This window comes from Selaginella moellendorffii, unplaced genomic scaffold, assembly GCF_000143415.4.
Source record: "Selaginella moellendorffii unplaced genomic scaffold, v1.0 SELMOscaffold_0, whole genome shotgun sequence".
Taxonomy (NCBI): domain Eukaryota; kingdom Viridiplantae; phylum Streptophyta; class Lycopodiopsida; order Selaginellales; family Selaginellaceae; genus Selaginella; species Selaginella moellendorffii.
In genome coordinates, this window is record NW_003314261.1 from 6057747 (window position 1) to 6074052 (window position 16306).

Here is a 16306-nt window from a genome sequence, read left to right on the forward strand (position 1 = left end):
ATGAGCCATTTCTAGCTCCCCTGAGAGATCAAATGGTAGATGCTCCCAATCCAAATGTGAGTAACACTACCTACTTGGATACCTAGTGTGGCTTATTAAAACCTCACTCTAGCCACCTGACTAGGGCACCCAAAGGCAGATGGTGGGAAGAGTACCCATAAGGCTCGCTTAGGGCTACAATATTTTGAAATGTTGTCCCAAAGTCCCAGACTAAGGAAATGAGGAGGAATAGTCCTTTTGTGTGGGGACCAAGGACCAAGGATACGGTCATGTGGCAAGGAAGTCCCAAAGGCCAGTGGGGCATAATGGTCGGGCCTGTGAACCTCGACCCAGTGGCAATATTGATGAACATGGCTGTGGATGAAAAGGGACTTGGTGGGGACCGAAAAAGGGATATTAGAGAAGGTTATTCCCCATGTTTACGAGCATCCTGAGGATGCTAAGGAGTGGATTTAGGATGATCATTCATGGACGGATGGCCTAATTTTTGACAAAAGTGAATGGGTATAGCTTTAGTGTAATAGGCTGATTTATCAATGGGACCTTTGGGTATCAGTCATGGGATCAAACATGTGGAACATTTGGATCAAGTGCAATGGTTGAGTGGCATAGATGCCATTCTTGGGGCTAGTAAGTTCCTTTCGGAATAGAACTTATAGAGGTTATAAGTGAGACTTCTCTAAGTGGTTGGAAGTGTGGTTAAGTGACTAAAGTAGAATGGAAAATTTAGTCGCTTACATTATGATGGAGTGTGTTGTAGAGGTGGCAACTTGTCGAGTAAATTTAAGAATATAAAGTCAACGTTAAAGGTAATGGTGAAGAACCTAATTCCTAACTTGCATCCATCTATAGAATATAAAAGACTTCTAACTTACATCATTGCAAAGCTAAAAGTAATCCAATAACTATTTCTACATTGCCAATACTTGAGGGGATCAATCACATAGTAGCAAGGAGAGGACTTCCAGGCAGCAACAACATCACCATTACTAGAGATTGCACATTCCTCCTCAATTCACCACACTATGGGATCCAAGACAATACATCTCTAGAGGCTTTTTATATCTTTGGGAAACTGTAGGCACTATACAAATGGAGATCAAGGGTGGTGTACCTCCACTAATCTCACAATCGACACAAGTTCTTCACATTGCAATCACATGGGAGAGATGAGGTTGGGGATCATGGATAAGGCGCAAAGTTCACCACCATTATGGATAGGGAGCATGTGTTTATGGGGTGAGTGGCACGAATCTAGGTTGCACAGAACCAAACTCTAGTTCCTTGGTCTGATTTGCATAGAACCAAACTCTAGTTCCAGGGATCCCCCCTTCATCACCACCCCCCCCCCCATATGCTCTTTTCCGGTTTAGAGCATGTCGAAATTGGACCTCTATGGTTTTTAAGAGGATAAATATGAAAAACCCCATTAGACATTGCCAACACTTTTTGTTGGCAAAAAAAACTAAAAAATATTTGATAATGCATGTTTTTTTTTCATATCTATTTATGTGAAGCTGACAAAGATAGCTCTTGGAGTTCATCCTTTATAACAATGGGGAGGGATGGAAAGAATGCATTTATATATTAGTGTATAGAGTGTTGGTTGGTTTCTCCAACTTCTACATTTGAATTACAATATTATAATTACAATTTATTTCTCTTCGGTCTACTTAATAGGACCTTTGTAGCACATATGGTTTTTACCTTTTATCTTATGGTGATTTATCATAGGATAACCACAAAGCGGAACCTAAACCACTATGTGCCATATATCATATGCCACATGCCATGTGTTGAAGGATAATGGAGCAAAACCCAAATTTCAAGGCCTTGGGCCACTGAATGAAGGTATGAAGCCAAACTCCCAAGCTTGTAGCCAGGGAGTGAAAGAACTAGAGCATGGAGCAACTCTTAAGCATTTAGCCCAAAGAGTGAAGGGACATGAGTATGAAGTGACGTAAGAATAATTCTAAAGCATTCAGTATGCCAATGCTAGGATTAGCATGCAAACAAAGCCAAATAGAGCCTAGTGCTATTTCAACATATTGGTGGCCTAACGCAAGGATATGGGTATTCCACCAGTTAACATGGTATGAAACCTAGGATTAGACTTAAGCCGAATGCAAAACAAAAATAGGCACACAAGCATGAGTTAGACTATGCCTCAGATTGGTCAGCTATATCTAACCTACCCACTATCCCTATTATATATTTGGAACCCCCCACATATTGTATTCAAGACAATCTTTACATTCCTCCACATTAGAAAATTTAAACACTTTCCATAAATAATAATTGGGTCCGAATAGGACTAACATAAAGGGTATGATAGCAAAAGTGTTTGGTAGACATAATAAGTTATCATCTAGCAAATATTGAAGGACCAATCTCAACATCTCAAAGGTTTTTACCAAGCTAGTGTAGGACAAAGCAAAAGAGAACTAACAAGTCAGGCCAAGTATGCTTGGCTAAATAGACACTTAGGAATTCCTTCTTTATGTTCGTTTGGCCAAATACAGATGCTAAGTCAAGTTTATTAACACTTGAACAAAAGGGACTGATAAAGAGTCTAACAATACCAACCTCCTGTCGTTGTGGCAGTAAGGAAAAAATATTTGAAAGGATTAGCTGACAAGTAACTTTTAATACTTATAATCACATTTGCGACAAACTTATTCAATATGAATCTCCTCTTTGTCTTGAGGCATCTGTCCAGAAGTGCCTTTACAATAAAGTAAAAACATGTGTGTATATTAAGTGGATTGATGATATGGGCTATAACTTGCCATGCTATGTAGAAGCAATTGCACTCATATACAACAAGAGCCTATAGTGATAGAGTATTATATTATAAGAACTTTGTAAGCAATTAAAGAAAACGGCTTGAGAAATAATCCATAAGGTAACTCATATACAAAGGGAAAAAGCTTATAAACAAGAGTGCAATCAGTTAAAGGTTTTGGGATAGTTAAGGTTAAATGTCCATAGGTTTGAATATTATTAAGCTAGGAAGTCTAAATTCAAGAGCTTACAAACTCCTCCTTTAGATGTGGATTATGAGGAAGATTAAATTTAGTTCTTTTTTCCTACTCAATTTTTATAGTGAATTTCTTCTTTAACTTATGATATTTAGTTTCTTATTGGATTTATATTATTTAATTTCTTCTTGGATTGAAGATAAGTCTTAAATTTTGAATGGAATTGTTGGTTTATCCCAAACCAATCATTTGAACATCAAATTTTGTATTTGGTGAACTATAGTGACATCTATTAACTTGAGCTCAGCTTGTGAGCTAAGCTCAAAAACTACCCAGCCCCTCCAACAAACAACCATTGAAAGATCACCTACCCTTTGATGCAGCTTGAACCCATGGCATACAAGTTCAAAAAGAATGGCTAGATCTTGAATATAAATAATGGATGATGAAAATTGAGATGATAGAAAGAAATGGAAAATGGAAAGAGATATAAGAATGAAGTATAAAGTTTTAAAACATGCTGAAAAAACTAATAAGGGGAAAACTGTAGGGTTAAATCAAAATTTAGAACCAAGAAAATGAAGAACAAAAGAGATAAAAAAGTTAAAGAAAATAAGTAAGCTAAGGAAGAGAGTCTTAAACCTAGATCCCAGCCTCAGAATATGTATAATGGTAAATACTTTTATATCCCAAAATCAACTCAAAGTTCAAGTGGAAGAGAAGAGAAACAGAGAGAATCTGTTGCTTGAGAATGTGAGTGGATGAATGGATGGTGGGAGAAAAACTATTATTTGGTCAATTGCTAGAACCTTTGAGGAGTCTCTAGAGATAACCAACTACATATCTCGTATTGATGATAGAATTGGTCTAGCAACTCAAGTTTTGGTCATAACACTCACTTCAGAGGTGGTACAAAACTAAAACCAAAGACTAAAATCTATGCTAACGCCATCACAAGTTATAGAACAGCCAAGAGCTGATACCCCCTCTACCACAAAAATGTGCCTCTAAGTAGTATGTAGAGCATATTGTCAACATATGTCCAGCCTACACTTCACTTGGTGAGTCTATGTATATTCCTGGATATATTCAGAGATTATTCCATATGTTTAGAGCAGATTAATTATTGAAATACACATTTTCCAATGTGTTTCTGATGGAATCTTGAATGTGCAACAAGGTTGCAAAATCCCTTACAATTGATCCAACCATGGTAGAATATCTCACTTTCATGTGAGGCATTATATGGAGTATAGTACAAATCAAAAGATCCATGGTAATTTCAAGTTAAGTATTTCCTCTTTAGCCTTTGATCTTGTATTTTTTAGATCTTTTTTTTTTTAATTCCAACAATTATTAGATCAGGCTTTTTGGTTGCATGAATCCTAGATTTAATTAATTCTAGAACTTTTGACTATCTTTTACTTGTTTTTATGTGAGAGATGCAATTTAATCTTTTCTTATAATCCAGTTAAGAGTTGAGGCAAAGAAGTATAATGACTATTGACAACCTCTTATTTGCTTTAGATTTACCATTAGTTTTCCCCGAAATGATCATCTTTAACATATCAATGCCACCCTAACGTGCCATCATTTTTTACTCTGAGACCATTTTTCCACTCCAATCATCTTTCACAAAAAAATTCCATCTTCATGTATCCCATCCCATTCCCCTCTTACCACATTTATGTTTACCACCTTTTTCAATAATCCTTTTTCTAAGAACTCTTCAAATCACAATACTAGAAAATCCATTTTTTAAGGTTTTAGGTCTTAGTTGAAGCTAAGTATCATGGCAAATTACAATATCATCAACAATCTAACTGGACAAGGTTTTTGGAATAATTCTCTATGTTGACTCAATTTTTCAAAACTTAGTGAAGGTCAACCAATCAGAAGTTACAATTGAAAGTCTATAAATGTTTGATGTCAAGGAGTTCATGTTTACTAGGCAAAATGCATTTGGCTCTTTGGCATATGGTGAGGTGGAAAAGTCTTTCTTTCAGCCAACTTTAACTTTTAGAGGAGATGTATTCTCTTGTCTATTAACTTGTCATTTTCAGGAATCTTTTTCTTCTTTAGCATCAATAGCAATATTTTTGCCAATGGTTTTAGTACCAAACGTTCATGGTGTCTTTTAGAAGACTCCTTTACACATTTTTCACCTACTAGCTAAGATATTAAATTGTAAGCAACCAACTTGAAAAACAAAACTTAATTTCCTATTGGGGTTTAAATATAAAAGAAAAAGACATATGAATAAAAATGCATTCTTTTTCCAATTCATTAAGTGTATTAAAATATTTGAGGTTAAGCATATCTAATCTTGGAATAGTATTGGCTACATGATTTTCTTGGGAAGTCTAAATTCAAAATTTTACATTTGGTTTTAAAGAAATCTCAAGTCTGATTATTATGACACTATAGTTGGGTTAAACATTTTTTCAATATTCAATTTACTCATTTAGATGGTTCTTTAAAGTTTTAGCTAAAATTCATTATCATTTAGAAGTTATAGCTACAACTAAATTAGCCCAATTAGTTTAGTTGGCATCCAGGTCCTTTTTATAGAGCTCTTAGCAAATAATAGCTTTTTGTGTTGCTAATCTGCTGAATTTTATAATCTATCTACATTGCTTCATACACTACTTATCATCAACTTAAATGGTCTACAACAAGTATAAATTGGCTCACTGTGAATTTTGTTGCATCCTAAACTTCAGAACACCACAGTCATGCCTCTTACTTCCAGATACAATACAAATGGGACTTTAATTTATATTTATACTATAGATGGTACTAAGGACCAGAGTGAATGAGGTGAATCCCATGCTTCTTACAACAAACCTATATATCTCAAACTGCCCGGTTGGGTAAATTGTATATGCTAAACTGTTGATTTATTTTAGATTGGATTTAGATTTTTATATTACAAACAACCACATTATTATTTGGGGCCAAACTGGACGGACTCCCATGTGAAAGGCGAGATGAAGCGCACTTCCACGGGGCTCTTGAGCAGCAGGCACACGCACACGCACACCGCCGCTATCGCCACCATGGACAGGATGAAGGGCCTGTACATGGGACCCCGAATGCCCGCAAAGTTTTGCCGGACAGGATGCTGCCCAGCTGCTGCTGCGACGCATTCGCTCCCGCAAGAAGCTGGAAGCAGCACCTTGGATCCTCCTGGAGTTTGAGTCGACGACGACGGCCATGGCGGCAGCTCGATGCTCAACGCGTTTTGGATCCAGTTAGTGGCTTGAGATGGAATAGACTTGCCTCTGGACGCCGCGATCTTGCTCCATACCAGCTGAATGTACGTGAAGTTCCCGTGAGACAGTGCACAGTCGAATGGAGACTGGCCGTTAATGTCTCGAGCGGAGTTCCAAGATTGCAAGCCAACCTAAGGAACGAAAAACACAAAGTCATGGAAAGAAAAAGAAGACCAAGTTACCTGTGAAGCGTCACTCGTCAAGGCGGAAACGACTCGATCCGCTCCTATCATGCACGCTGCGACGTGCAAAGCCGTCAGTCCCGCAGGCCCAGCCGTAGCGGCCGAGAATACGTAGCTCTCTTTTCTCTTCGCCACCGGGCTTTGATACGTCAAGAGGAACTCTACCATAGTGATGCTGTTCCGGCTTGTTGCCCTGTGGAGAAGGTTGACACTTTCTAATACGTCCGCAACGTCCTCCACCTTCCCGGTGCTCTGGAAGCTGTAGAGCGTGTCCAGGAGTGCCTTCACCACTGCACACCACTCGCGCTCCACCGCGAACATCAGCAGCCACTTCATCGTTGAGCTGCGGAGATCGCAATGATCTTGTTTCTTCATCAACTGCCAGTGTTGCTTCTGGAACACCCATCCCAGTTCATGCAAGAACCTGGACGTCTCGTGTTCTACAGCCAGCTCCACCAGATCAACGAAAGCCACAGAGTACTCCTCTGGGAACGCACAACTGTCTGCCATGGCCCCTGCTCTTGACGAAGCAATCTCTATATCCTCTTCCAAGCTTCGCACTTCGTCACAAATTGCATTGTCTGCAACCAAAACGGGTGCAAAGCTGCTGCCGCCATTGCGCTCCACCTGGAAAGCCCATCATGTCAAACGATGGATTACCATTTGTCATACGTTTGTACCTCAATGAAGCACCGGCCGATAGACTCGCACGGAGTGTGTGTGAAACACAAACTGCCTTCAGCATCCTCTTCGTTTGCGTCAATTTCGCTCCATGATTGAAGATTATATTCATCATGGAACGCACAGTAAATTCTACAACAGAAAATACTCTGTTAACATCCCAAAAGACGTATGATCTTTTACCTCGTATCTGCACCAGCGAGGTCAACACCGTGCACCAAAAATCTTGTTTCCTCGTTTCTTACAGCTGCAAGAGGTCTAACAGCCAAAATTTCGGGAAAATCTCTTGATTTTAGGCTGACAGCTTGCACCTTCCCTACGTAAAATATAAAGAACAGGTTAAGAAGACACAAAAGCAGAACGCATACCATCGACTACATATGCAGATTGATCGCAAACTTGCACAAGTATCCGGCCTTTGTTCCAAAAGTCGGTAGGAGACGAATCAATTAGCCGCTTAAGATTCCCAAGTAGGTCATTGCAGAGCTGAGTTGAGCACAAAATGACAATAGAAATAAGATCCAAAAAACAAAGACAGCACACCTTTTGCCATGCAGAATTTGGCATAGATAAAAAGATAGCCAGTACAACGCAGCCAGGTCGAATGTAGCTTTCCATGTCGGAGGGAACATGTGAGAGCCATTCAAGAATCTAGCCAAAGCGAAAACTGGATTAGAATCAATAGCCTGTCTCCTTACCTGTGCTCGTAAGAGCTGCGGAAAATCACCAGGATTCCTGTCAAACAGCTTAAAAGATATCCTTCCCGTTCGCTCCTGTAAGAAGTCGCGTTAAAATCCTTCTAAGAAATAAACTCTTCGTTACCTGCCAATCAGCGTAGGAACTATCAGGCGATTGCTCGGAGCCCGATTGGGATTCACTTGACTGTTGAGAATGTCCAGCCTGAATAAACGATGTTGGAGGTACGGCAGGACTGGGAGGTCTATCGCGTGCTCCCAGAAGTCCAAGCAGTGATGGCCTGACTGCGTCTCTCGAGTCGGGAGCAACAGCAGCCTTATTGACAGCAGCAGCCACGGGCGATTGGAAAGGAAAAGGTTTATGTCCTGACGGACCATCGACCTCAATTACGGAATGTGCCGGCCTTGACGTTGGTGGTGGCGGAGCATGACTTCCTCTTGGCAAGTAGTCGGTTCCGTTTTGCAGAGGTTGAGACACCACTGGCGCTGGTAGTTCCTTTGCCTGAGCTTTCAAGTTGTTCTGGAGCAAGACGGAGAACGCATCCAGCAAAGGTAAGCCCGGTAGGGCCGAGAGAACCTGAGCATCGTACGGTGACTTCACTTCAGGCTTTTGGCCGAAGCCATTGCCTTCCTTGCTACAGTCCCCCAGGGCAGTTGACACGGACACGGCTCTTCTGAGATACTCGAGGGCCAGATCACGCTCCTGGACAGCGTTTGCTTTTTCAAGAGCGCTGGCTGCTGCAGGCAACTAACAGATTAACATCAAGATTCCCATCAAAATCTTGTGTACCTTGTAGTTGTGATAGAACTTGCAGCAGCTTCAGCAGCCCGGCACTTTTGCCAGCTACATCGTCTTCTGACAGCAGGAAAGCTTGAGCTGCTGCGGCATCAGGCTGTGTCTTCCTCCTCCGCCTGTTGTGCCCGGCAAGTCTCCGTCGGCAGCTCCTTTTTCCTTCATCAAACTCCTGAAGTGGATGAAATCTGAAAGGCAACACTTTCAATCCGAAAATCCATCAATAGAAACAAGTTTACCGGCTACATTGCTGGCAGAACCGCTGCATGTTTCGTGACACGAGAGCCTTCGCGGCCTTGGAATGCATCTCGCAGACTTTATGGCGCCTGTGATAGTCCTTCGCATTGCTCAAGTCCGCCTTGCAATCGTCAACTTGACACATTGGATACTGCTGCTGCTGCGATTGTTGCTGTTGCTGCTGTGGCTGCTGTGGCTGCTGGCAGCTAGAACCAGGAGACGTCGACCTCTGCCGTTTCCCATTCCTAGCGGACTCGTCCGTAGACGAGTACGTACGACCACCCAACTTGAGCGTCAGGCACTCGGCATCGTCCTCGTCAGTGGATGATGCATCCAATACGATTGTCTTGGTCGCATTCATTGGCGACGAGGCCAGCCATTCCTGATCGCGCTTTAAGCTGAGCCCAGTGGCAGGAGTAGCAGCATGGTGGTGGTGGTGGTCAAGTTGCGTGTTGGAACCAGCTTTGTCTGCCGACGAGGGCTGTGCCAGGAAGAGCAGGCTGTCCCAATTCCAGGCCTTGACATCCCAGTCATTCCTCTCAGGCCCCCGAGTCTCCACATAGCGCCCCCATTTCACCTCACCCGGGTCGGGCGCGAGGCTAAGATCCCCCCCTGGAAAGAACTGGTGCTGGTAGTAGCTCGTCCCCAAAGTCACGCCGGGCTCGCTCTCCATGGCCACGCCCAATTCGCCTCAATCCAAGCTCAAATTCTCGCCCCCAAGCTCATCGATCCCCCACCGACGACCGACAAGGACGGAAGAAACCCCAACTCCAAGCCTAGCGGGAGCTCGCCGCGGCAAAATTACGGGAGTATCCGCGGGCTATGGCAGCGCATTCTCGATCCCGGCCGCCGCGCCGGTGGAATCTGTCAAGAACACTACCTGTTGGCCGCGAGATCTAGCGCTTGGCGCCGCGCTCCGCCGCTCGTCGATCCAGCAAAGCAAGTGGAGGAATGGAGAGACCTAAACCTAGCGCGAAACAGCCATGGTGGTACGAGAGAGGCTGTCAAGTCTGCCAGAGGTAGCAGCAACAAAGCGGACTAACACGCTATTGGTGGGCCTCGTTGGTACTGCACGGTAAAAGAAAAAAAAAACGTTCTAACCTAAAACCCTGCAGACCATTTTTTAGGGTTCCTCCGGGCGCGGTGATGGAGGCTTCGTATCAGCGCTTCCCCACCGTCCGGATTCGCGACCTCAAGGATGATTTCCTCAAGTTCGAGCTGCGCGATACCGACGCCAGCATTGCTAATGCGCTGCGCCGTGTGATCATTGCCGAGGTTCCGACCCTGGCGATCGACCTGGTGGAGATTGAGGCGAACTCGTCGGTCCTCAATGACGAGTTCATCGCGCATCGTCTAGGTTTGATTCCTCTCACCAGCGACAAGGCCATGGAGATGCGCTACTCGCGGGACTGCGACGAATGCGACGGCGATGGAAGGTATAGCTAAGCCTTTCTCTTCCATTTTTTTTGCTATCATCACACATGGCTCTAACCATTTTTTATTTTTTTGCAGGTGTGACTACTGCTCGATCGAGTTCACGCTGTCCGTGAAATGCACATCCGAGGAAACGCTGGATGTTACCAGCCATGATCTTCAAAGCTCGGATTCACAAGTTGTGCCAGTGGACTCGATTGGACACGACCCGGACATCGAAAACTTCAACCAGAAAAAGTTGGTTGCGATTCTCTTTCCTTTTCATGCTTTTTCACTGACTTTGCTGCTTTGCACCTCAGGGGCATTCTCATTGTAAAACTCCGGAAAGGACAGGAGCTCAAGCTTCGTGCCATTGCCAGGAAAGGCATTGCCAAAGATCACGCCAAATGGTCGCCAGCGGCAACCGTGACGTTTCAGTATGAGCCTGACATCCACATCAATGAGAATCTCATGGAGACGCTGAGCGTGGAGGAGAAAAGAGAATGGGTCGATAGCAGCCCAACCAAAGTCTTTGAGATCAATCCAGAGACGCAGCAGGTCAGCCAGTCGAGCTTAGAGTTTGATAAGAAACTAAAGCTCAAAGCTTTGTTCCATAGGTGGAAGTGATCGACCCAGAGGCATACACTTATGATGACGAAGTGATCAAGAAAGCCGAAGCCATGGGAAAGCCTGGCCTTGTGGAGATCTATGGCAAGGAGGACAGCTTCATCTTCACAGTGGAATCCACCGGAGCGATCAAGGCTGCTCAAATGTTCCTGAATGCCATTGAGATCCTCCGCAGCAAGCTCGATGCGGTCAAGCTCAACTTTGGAAGCGACGAGGCAGACGAGCAATTTGGAGATCTTGGAGCACACATGCGTGGCGGCTTCTAAAGTTGAGCTCGATAGGTTTGTAAATTTTCTGAGGTAGAGATTTTCTAGTGGTTTACTGGTAGCTAGGAAGTATGCTCCTTTCTTTGCAGTTTGAAAAGAGAGACAATTGCTGGGCACATTCCTATGGGAGACATGCAGAGATCGCGAAACAAAAAGAAACGAGATACTCCAGCTGCTGAGAACACGACTGTGTCTGAAGCTTTTTCTCTAGTTCCGGAGCATGTTGCTCTAAGCTTTTTCTCCGGAGTCTCAGCACGAATCTATTTCTCTAGATCACGTTGGTTGCTTAGCCAAGTAAGACATTACATTTGGTTTTAGACACTGGATTATCGCTACCTGCAACGACGTGGTGGGAGTGAGAATGAGAAAAAAAAGAAGAAAAAAAAAGAGCGAAAGCGCTGTCGCTCGAGCTAGTTGTCACATTCACTTTTGCTGTCTGCTACTCGAGCTATACGTAGGAAGCACATTCGGCTGGCCAGTTGTTCTGTTTTGCAGCGTTAATCCGTGCGTCAAGCAGCAACCCCATTCACCAAAACGCACTCCATACCTCCCCTGTCAAATCCACGAACGAAGCGTCAGCTCTTAGAAGAACAAATCTGCTGCCGTTTTCGCCGCTCAAAGACCAGGAGTGGTGTCTCTACTGATTCTTCAAAGTAAATCCCATCTCTACCTGCAATCTTGCCGTGGCAAGGACCTTCGGTCGGGAGGAAATGCGGTACTTTCTGGTAGCCTTTCACAAGATGTACGATTGATTGAGATATTTTCCTTTAATTTCTTGCTGGAAGAATCTTGCTTCAACTCAGACAAGATCGCATCCAGGGCGTGGACAAGCCTGAGTTTACAGCAGAAGTCGAAACTGACCACGCAAAGATCCACAAGCTCCTCTTGACGAGATCTGCCTGATTGTGATGATACTCTAATTGTGGTGATGCTGAGGTTGCTCCAAAGCTAACTGCTTACCAAGTTCGCCACCTTGGAATGAAGAGAGAAGGAACTAGAGCAATTCCTTGAATTGATTTTTGATACCAAAATCTTGGATGCACAAGCAAAACACAAATGCAATTTGAGGGAGAGAGACCAAATATTGAGGTTAATTTTTTAAAAAAAAATTGATAAGAAAAGCAAAAATATATATTGAAAGGTTAATTATATGGATTTTTTTCTTTCTTTTTTTGCATTCTAAATCTGGAATATTTTACACCAATCCATACCATCTTGATTAAAAACATTCGTGAATATCATTATTAACACCTTCAATATCTCTAAAGTAAGTCCATTTTTAATTTCATTCTTTATATCATTTTGTTTAGAAAATCTTCTTTCGCATGAAATAATATTAACTAAAATTGTCATACAAAGTTGCTATAGCCTCATAAAATCTGAGAATGCAAACGTGAAAATTGAATTTAAACATTTTTTTTTTTTTTGAAATATACTCTACCAAAGCTCCTTATATCTATAATCATGTCAAATATTATTCAAAGTTTTTCCTTCAGCTGATTTCAGCATTTTAATAAAATCATTTAACTTTTACATAACTTATATATCAATGATAATTTGATTATAATTGATTTTGTTGAAAAGATTTTCTAGTTGAAATCGAATTTATTTTCTCCTCTCTATTAAATCATCTAAAATTGAACAAGGATGAAAAATCTTCAGACTATTGAAGAATGAGAAATTTTCAAAACATCAGTTAAAACCATTAACCACTTCTTAAATGTACTACTTTTCAATACTTTTTCAACCTTTAAGTGATTCTCTTCATATATCTAATATTGCATTCAAATCCAAAACTCTAGCTTTACAAAAGATTTCCTTATATTTAAAACATGAGAAATAATATATCCATTTACCTAGTACTTTAGCTTTCTAGATTTAACAGCAGATAAAGAACTAGATAATAAAGTTGAATTTGTCCAGCAATTTAACAAATACCTCTTCGAAATTTTTTGGATTGTTAAATCTAAAAAATTACTGATCATCACTAATGATGTCCTCTCATGTTGGAACGTTAGATTGAATTTATTCAACTCTGTGAATATGTTAGCTAGGAAATGAGTAAGAAACTATACCTATAATAAATATATAAAAAAATTATTAAAAAATAGTTATAATAAAAAAAGGTTACAAGTATATTTGAAAGATTCTCAAAGTGTCATACCATTTGGGCAATTTAAATTGCCAAAGCTAGAAAATCACTAACAAAACTTTTATAAACTGTTTCATAATTTGCCCTTATGACAACTATTGCACCTTATGAATTTGTAACAAAGTTAATGGCTTATGATCATACCTTTCAAACAACTTCTCTCTTATAATAGACCCTAGCATAGTGCTACATCCATCTATTGTCAAAACTACAAGTTTGTTCAAGTCTAGATTTAACCTCTCTACTACTTGAATTATGTTATTATAGACTGATTTAGCTGTACTATCGTAAAAAGGTAACAATTGAATGAACCTTACAATTGGAACACCCCTTCCTTTGTCTATGAGATAACTTGTATAAAGAATTAGGTGTCGTTTAAATTGATTATTTATACTCTTCTGGGCTAGTCCACATGGCAGTTTTAAGCAGTCTATATGACAATTTATCAAGTTAAAAATAGGGCTTCCTTGCAACTTTAAAAAAAAATCCTCTTTAATAGCATTTTTTATTGCAAGAACTTGAACCCTAAAGATTTGATGTTATAATGGTCAAACTATTTCCCTTTTTGAAATTGGATTCATATAAAAACTATATTTACACCACTTCAGAAATATAAAGTATCAGTTTTCTTGTAGCTCTAACAAAGCCTCTCAAATTTATATAATGGTATATTTAGAACAATAGAAGTATAACTCATTTTCATAACTTAATATAATTTTCCTTTCCTTCTGTGAAACCAAATTACCTACTAATTCCTCTATTCTCCCTTATTTATCCTTTTCAAGTCTTCATTTGTAATCTCTATCCCTTTTTACAACTACATGACTACTAAAATTATCATGACCCTTCAAACCTTTAATTGAATAGTAGTAAATTCCACTCCATTAAAGACATTTATTTTCCTAATTTAGATACACCAAGCATAAAAAATTTGTAAACCCCTATGTAAAAGAATTGAGAACAGAAAAAGTTTAAATATATTATACCTTTATTGCCAATCTTAATAAAAACCTAATCAATTGGTTGAGAATTTTCAAAGTGGTTATTACTTCTTTGATATATGATCTTTTTCTTTTTGTGTTTCTTATATTAATGCTTCAATTACTTCTTCTTCCAAGGTTGTTTAGGCTTTTTTAAGCCAATTCAACAATAGGCCACACTTTTTCCTAAAATTTATAAATTAAATGCATGAAAAGAGAAAACATTAAATGTATAATATGCATACCTTCTAAAACTAGATGATGACTCTTGTTGCCCCTTTATTTCTTCTTTGTAAAACTATACTTTAAACAAGATAATAATGGCATGCAATTTAAATTCCAATTGATTGAGAGAAAATGTCATTAAGAGTAATTTGGAATATTCATTATTCATTAAAACAGGGAAAGAATATTTTAAAAGAATGTTTTACTCTTTGAAGAACAAGGGCTACCTTGAATGTTTTTTTTGGTAATTTCTACCCAATATTTAAAGGGTATTTTGAAAAAAACACCCATTTTTGCAAGGTAAAATGGCTCAAAAAAGGGCCAGAAGGGCATCAAGTTTTTGCCCCAATCAATGGAGAGAAGAATTGTCAAATGGAAAACTAATCTTTTTATTCTTTTCATATCATATTTCAATTTCAACTTTATTAGTCTTTAATTTAAAAATAAAGATCCTGAATCTGAAAGGCTTTAGTTGCAAAACTAGCAAGTTTCATGACATATGAACCTTTGGGGCCTTGGAATGCATCTTATAAACTATATGATGCCTGTGATAATTATTTGCATTGCTCAAGTCTACCTTGCTATTGTCAACTTAACACATTGAATACTGTTATTGTGCATTAACAGCTAAAACCAGTACATAACGACCTCTACTACTTCCCATTCCTGGTAGAGTCGTTAATAATAGCATGTGTTTATTCCAAGTCTCTTGTCAATTGGCTTCAACATTTATACCAAGTTGATTGTATGTGAAGCACCATTCACACTTCCCATACTCACTAAAATGCATTTACTTTTAATACTTCTGATGTGAAAATGTAGTACTTTCTGGAAATATCCCTTTTTTTAGAGCTCAAACTAGAACAAAGACATTGTGTGCCAAAGTAATAAGCTTTAGCATTCTTGTTTATGTGTGGCTTGATATGATCAAAAGCTTTTCCTCCAGCTAATACCATATTTTGGGAAGTGCCACAAAATTTAGAGTATGTGTTGCTCATGATCATGATGACAAAATACTAGGTGATTGTTCCAAAGAGGTATTAGTGAGGAAGAAGTTTCAATCTTGTCAAAACTTAGCACAAAAAAGATTATCTTGTACTCCTTTTGGGTGGTCTTATTGTGTATTGGGCACTTTTCCATTTTCCATTTTGTGACTGATTCACTAAATGCATTTTATTCTTTTTATTTGTAACATGTTCTTTCTTGAACATCCCTTTTTGTGAACAGTAAATGGATGGGATGGTGAACATATTTTCCAAGCATCTTAAGGATCTAGCAGTTGGCTCACACTTCAGTTAATTTTTTAAAAATCAAATTATATTTTTCAGAATAAATGACCAGATGAAAAATTGATACTTGATTAAGAAATGTTTTTATATCAACAAAAGCAGCCTTCTATAAATTATATCTCTAGAACATTAATATATTAGTTAAATATTGCTATATTTTTTAAGTTCCACCCCATAATACATTAGCTTCAGGAAAATTAAACATCCAGATAAAAATTTATTAATAGAAATTATAAAATATTTTAAATATGCTTTTAGCTAGTTTCTTTTTGCTTTCAATATTAAACTTACTCTGAAGACTGATATTATGTTTAAAATAATAATTCCTAAAAAATTTATAGTTCTAAGTGAGCGTCTGCTTGTGGGAATTGAACCGGATTTTTTCTGTAGCTCTAATCCTAAATAAGCTACGCTTACAACAGTTTGTTCTTGAAATTTAAAACGTTCCTGGAATTTAGAACGTTTTGTTCCTACGAGGACGAAGCCATTGCCTGCTTCTGCGCCAAAGGG

General features: G+C 39.6%; 2 protein-coding genes across 3 annotated transcripts; one reads left to right on the plus strand and one right to left on the minus strand.

Moving 5' to 3' along the window:
- Nucleotides 1–5850: 5850 nt before the first annotated feature.
- Nucleotides 5851–9831, minus strand: LOC9632778 (squamosa promoter-binding-like protein 1). Of its 2 annotated transcripts, none has more exons than XM_024670469.1 (10): nt 8847–9831; nt 8605–8795; nt 7942–8549; nt 7818–7892; nt 7663–7770; nt 7488–7605; nt 7303–7435; nt 7119–7251; nt 6439–7065; nt 5851–6387 (listed from the first exon to the last, which is right to left on the minus strand). In XM_024670469.1, exons 1-10 carry the CDS (start codon nt 9515–9517, stop codon nt 5929–5931), a joined length of 3123 nt encoding a protein of 1040 aa, XP_024526237.1. In that variant the 5' UTR covers nt 9518–9831; the 3' UTR covers nt 5851–5928. The 2 variants fall into 2 exon arrangements, with proteins under 2 accessions (XP_024526237.1, XP_002961268.2); XM_002961222.2 differs by having other exon boundaries at nt 7942–8552; nt 8847–9830.
- Nucleotides 9832–9951: 120 nt separating this feature from the next.
- On the plus strand, nt 9952–11448 carry LOC9642714 (DNA-directed RNA polymerases II, IV and V subunit 3). Its single transcript, XM_002960568.2, has 4 exons — nt 9952–10280; nt 10357–10515; nt 10578–10815; nt 10875–11448. Exons 1-4 carry the CDS (start codon nt 9991–9993, stop codon nt 11148–11150), a joined length of 963 nt encoding a protein of 320 aa, XP_002960614.1. The 5' UTR covers nt 9952–9990; the 3' UTR covers nt 11151–11448.
- The last annotated feature ends 4858 nt before the right edge of the window (nt 11449–16306 follow it).

Coding starts and splice junctions, on each gene's coding strand:
- LOC9632778 (XM_002961222.2), bottom strand. CDS start 9,517: ATGGAGAGCGAGCCCGGCGTGACTTTGGGGACGAGCTACTACCAGCAC. Junction 8,796..8,846: donor TTCTGCCAGCAATGTAGCCG/GTAAACTTGTTT, acceptor GTTGCCTTTCAG/ATTTCATCCACTTCAGGAGT. Junction 7,606..7,662: donor CAAATTCTGCATGGCAAAAG/GTGTGCTGTCTT, acceptor TGCTCAACTCAG/CTCTGCAATGACCTACTTGG.
- LOC9642714 (XM_002960568.2), top strand. CDS start 9,991: ATGGAGGCTTCGTATCAGCGCTTCCCCACCGTCCGGATTCGCGACCTC. Junction 10,516..10,577: donor GAAAACTTCAACCAGAAAAA/GTTGGTTGCGAT, acceptor TTTGCACCTCAG/GGGCATTCTCATTGTAAAAC. Junction 10,816..10,874: donor TCAATCCAGAGACGCAGCAG/GTCAGCCAGTCG, acceptor TTTGTTCCATAG/GTGGAAGTGATCGACCCAGA.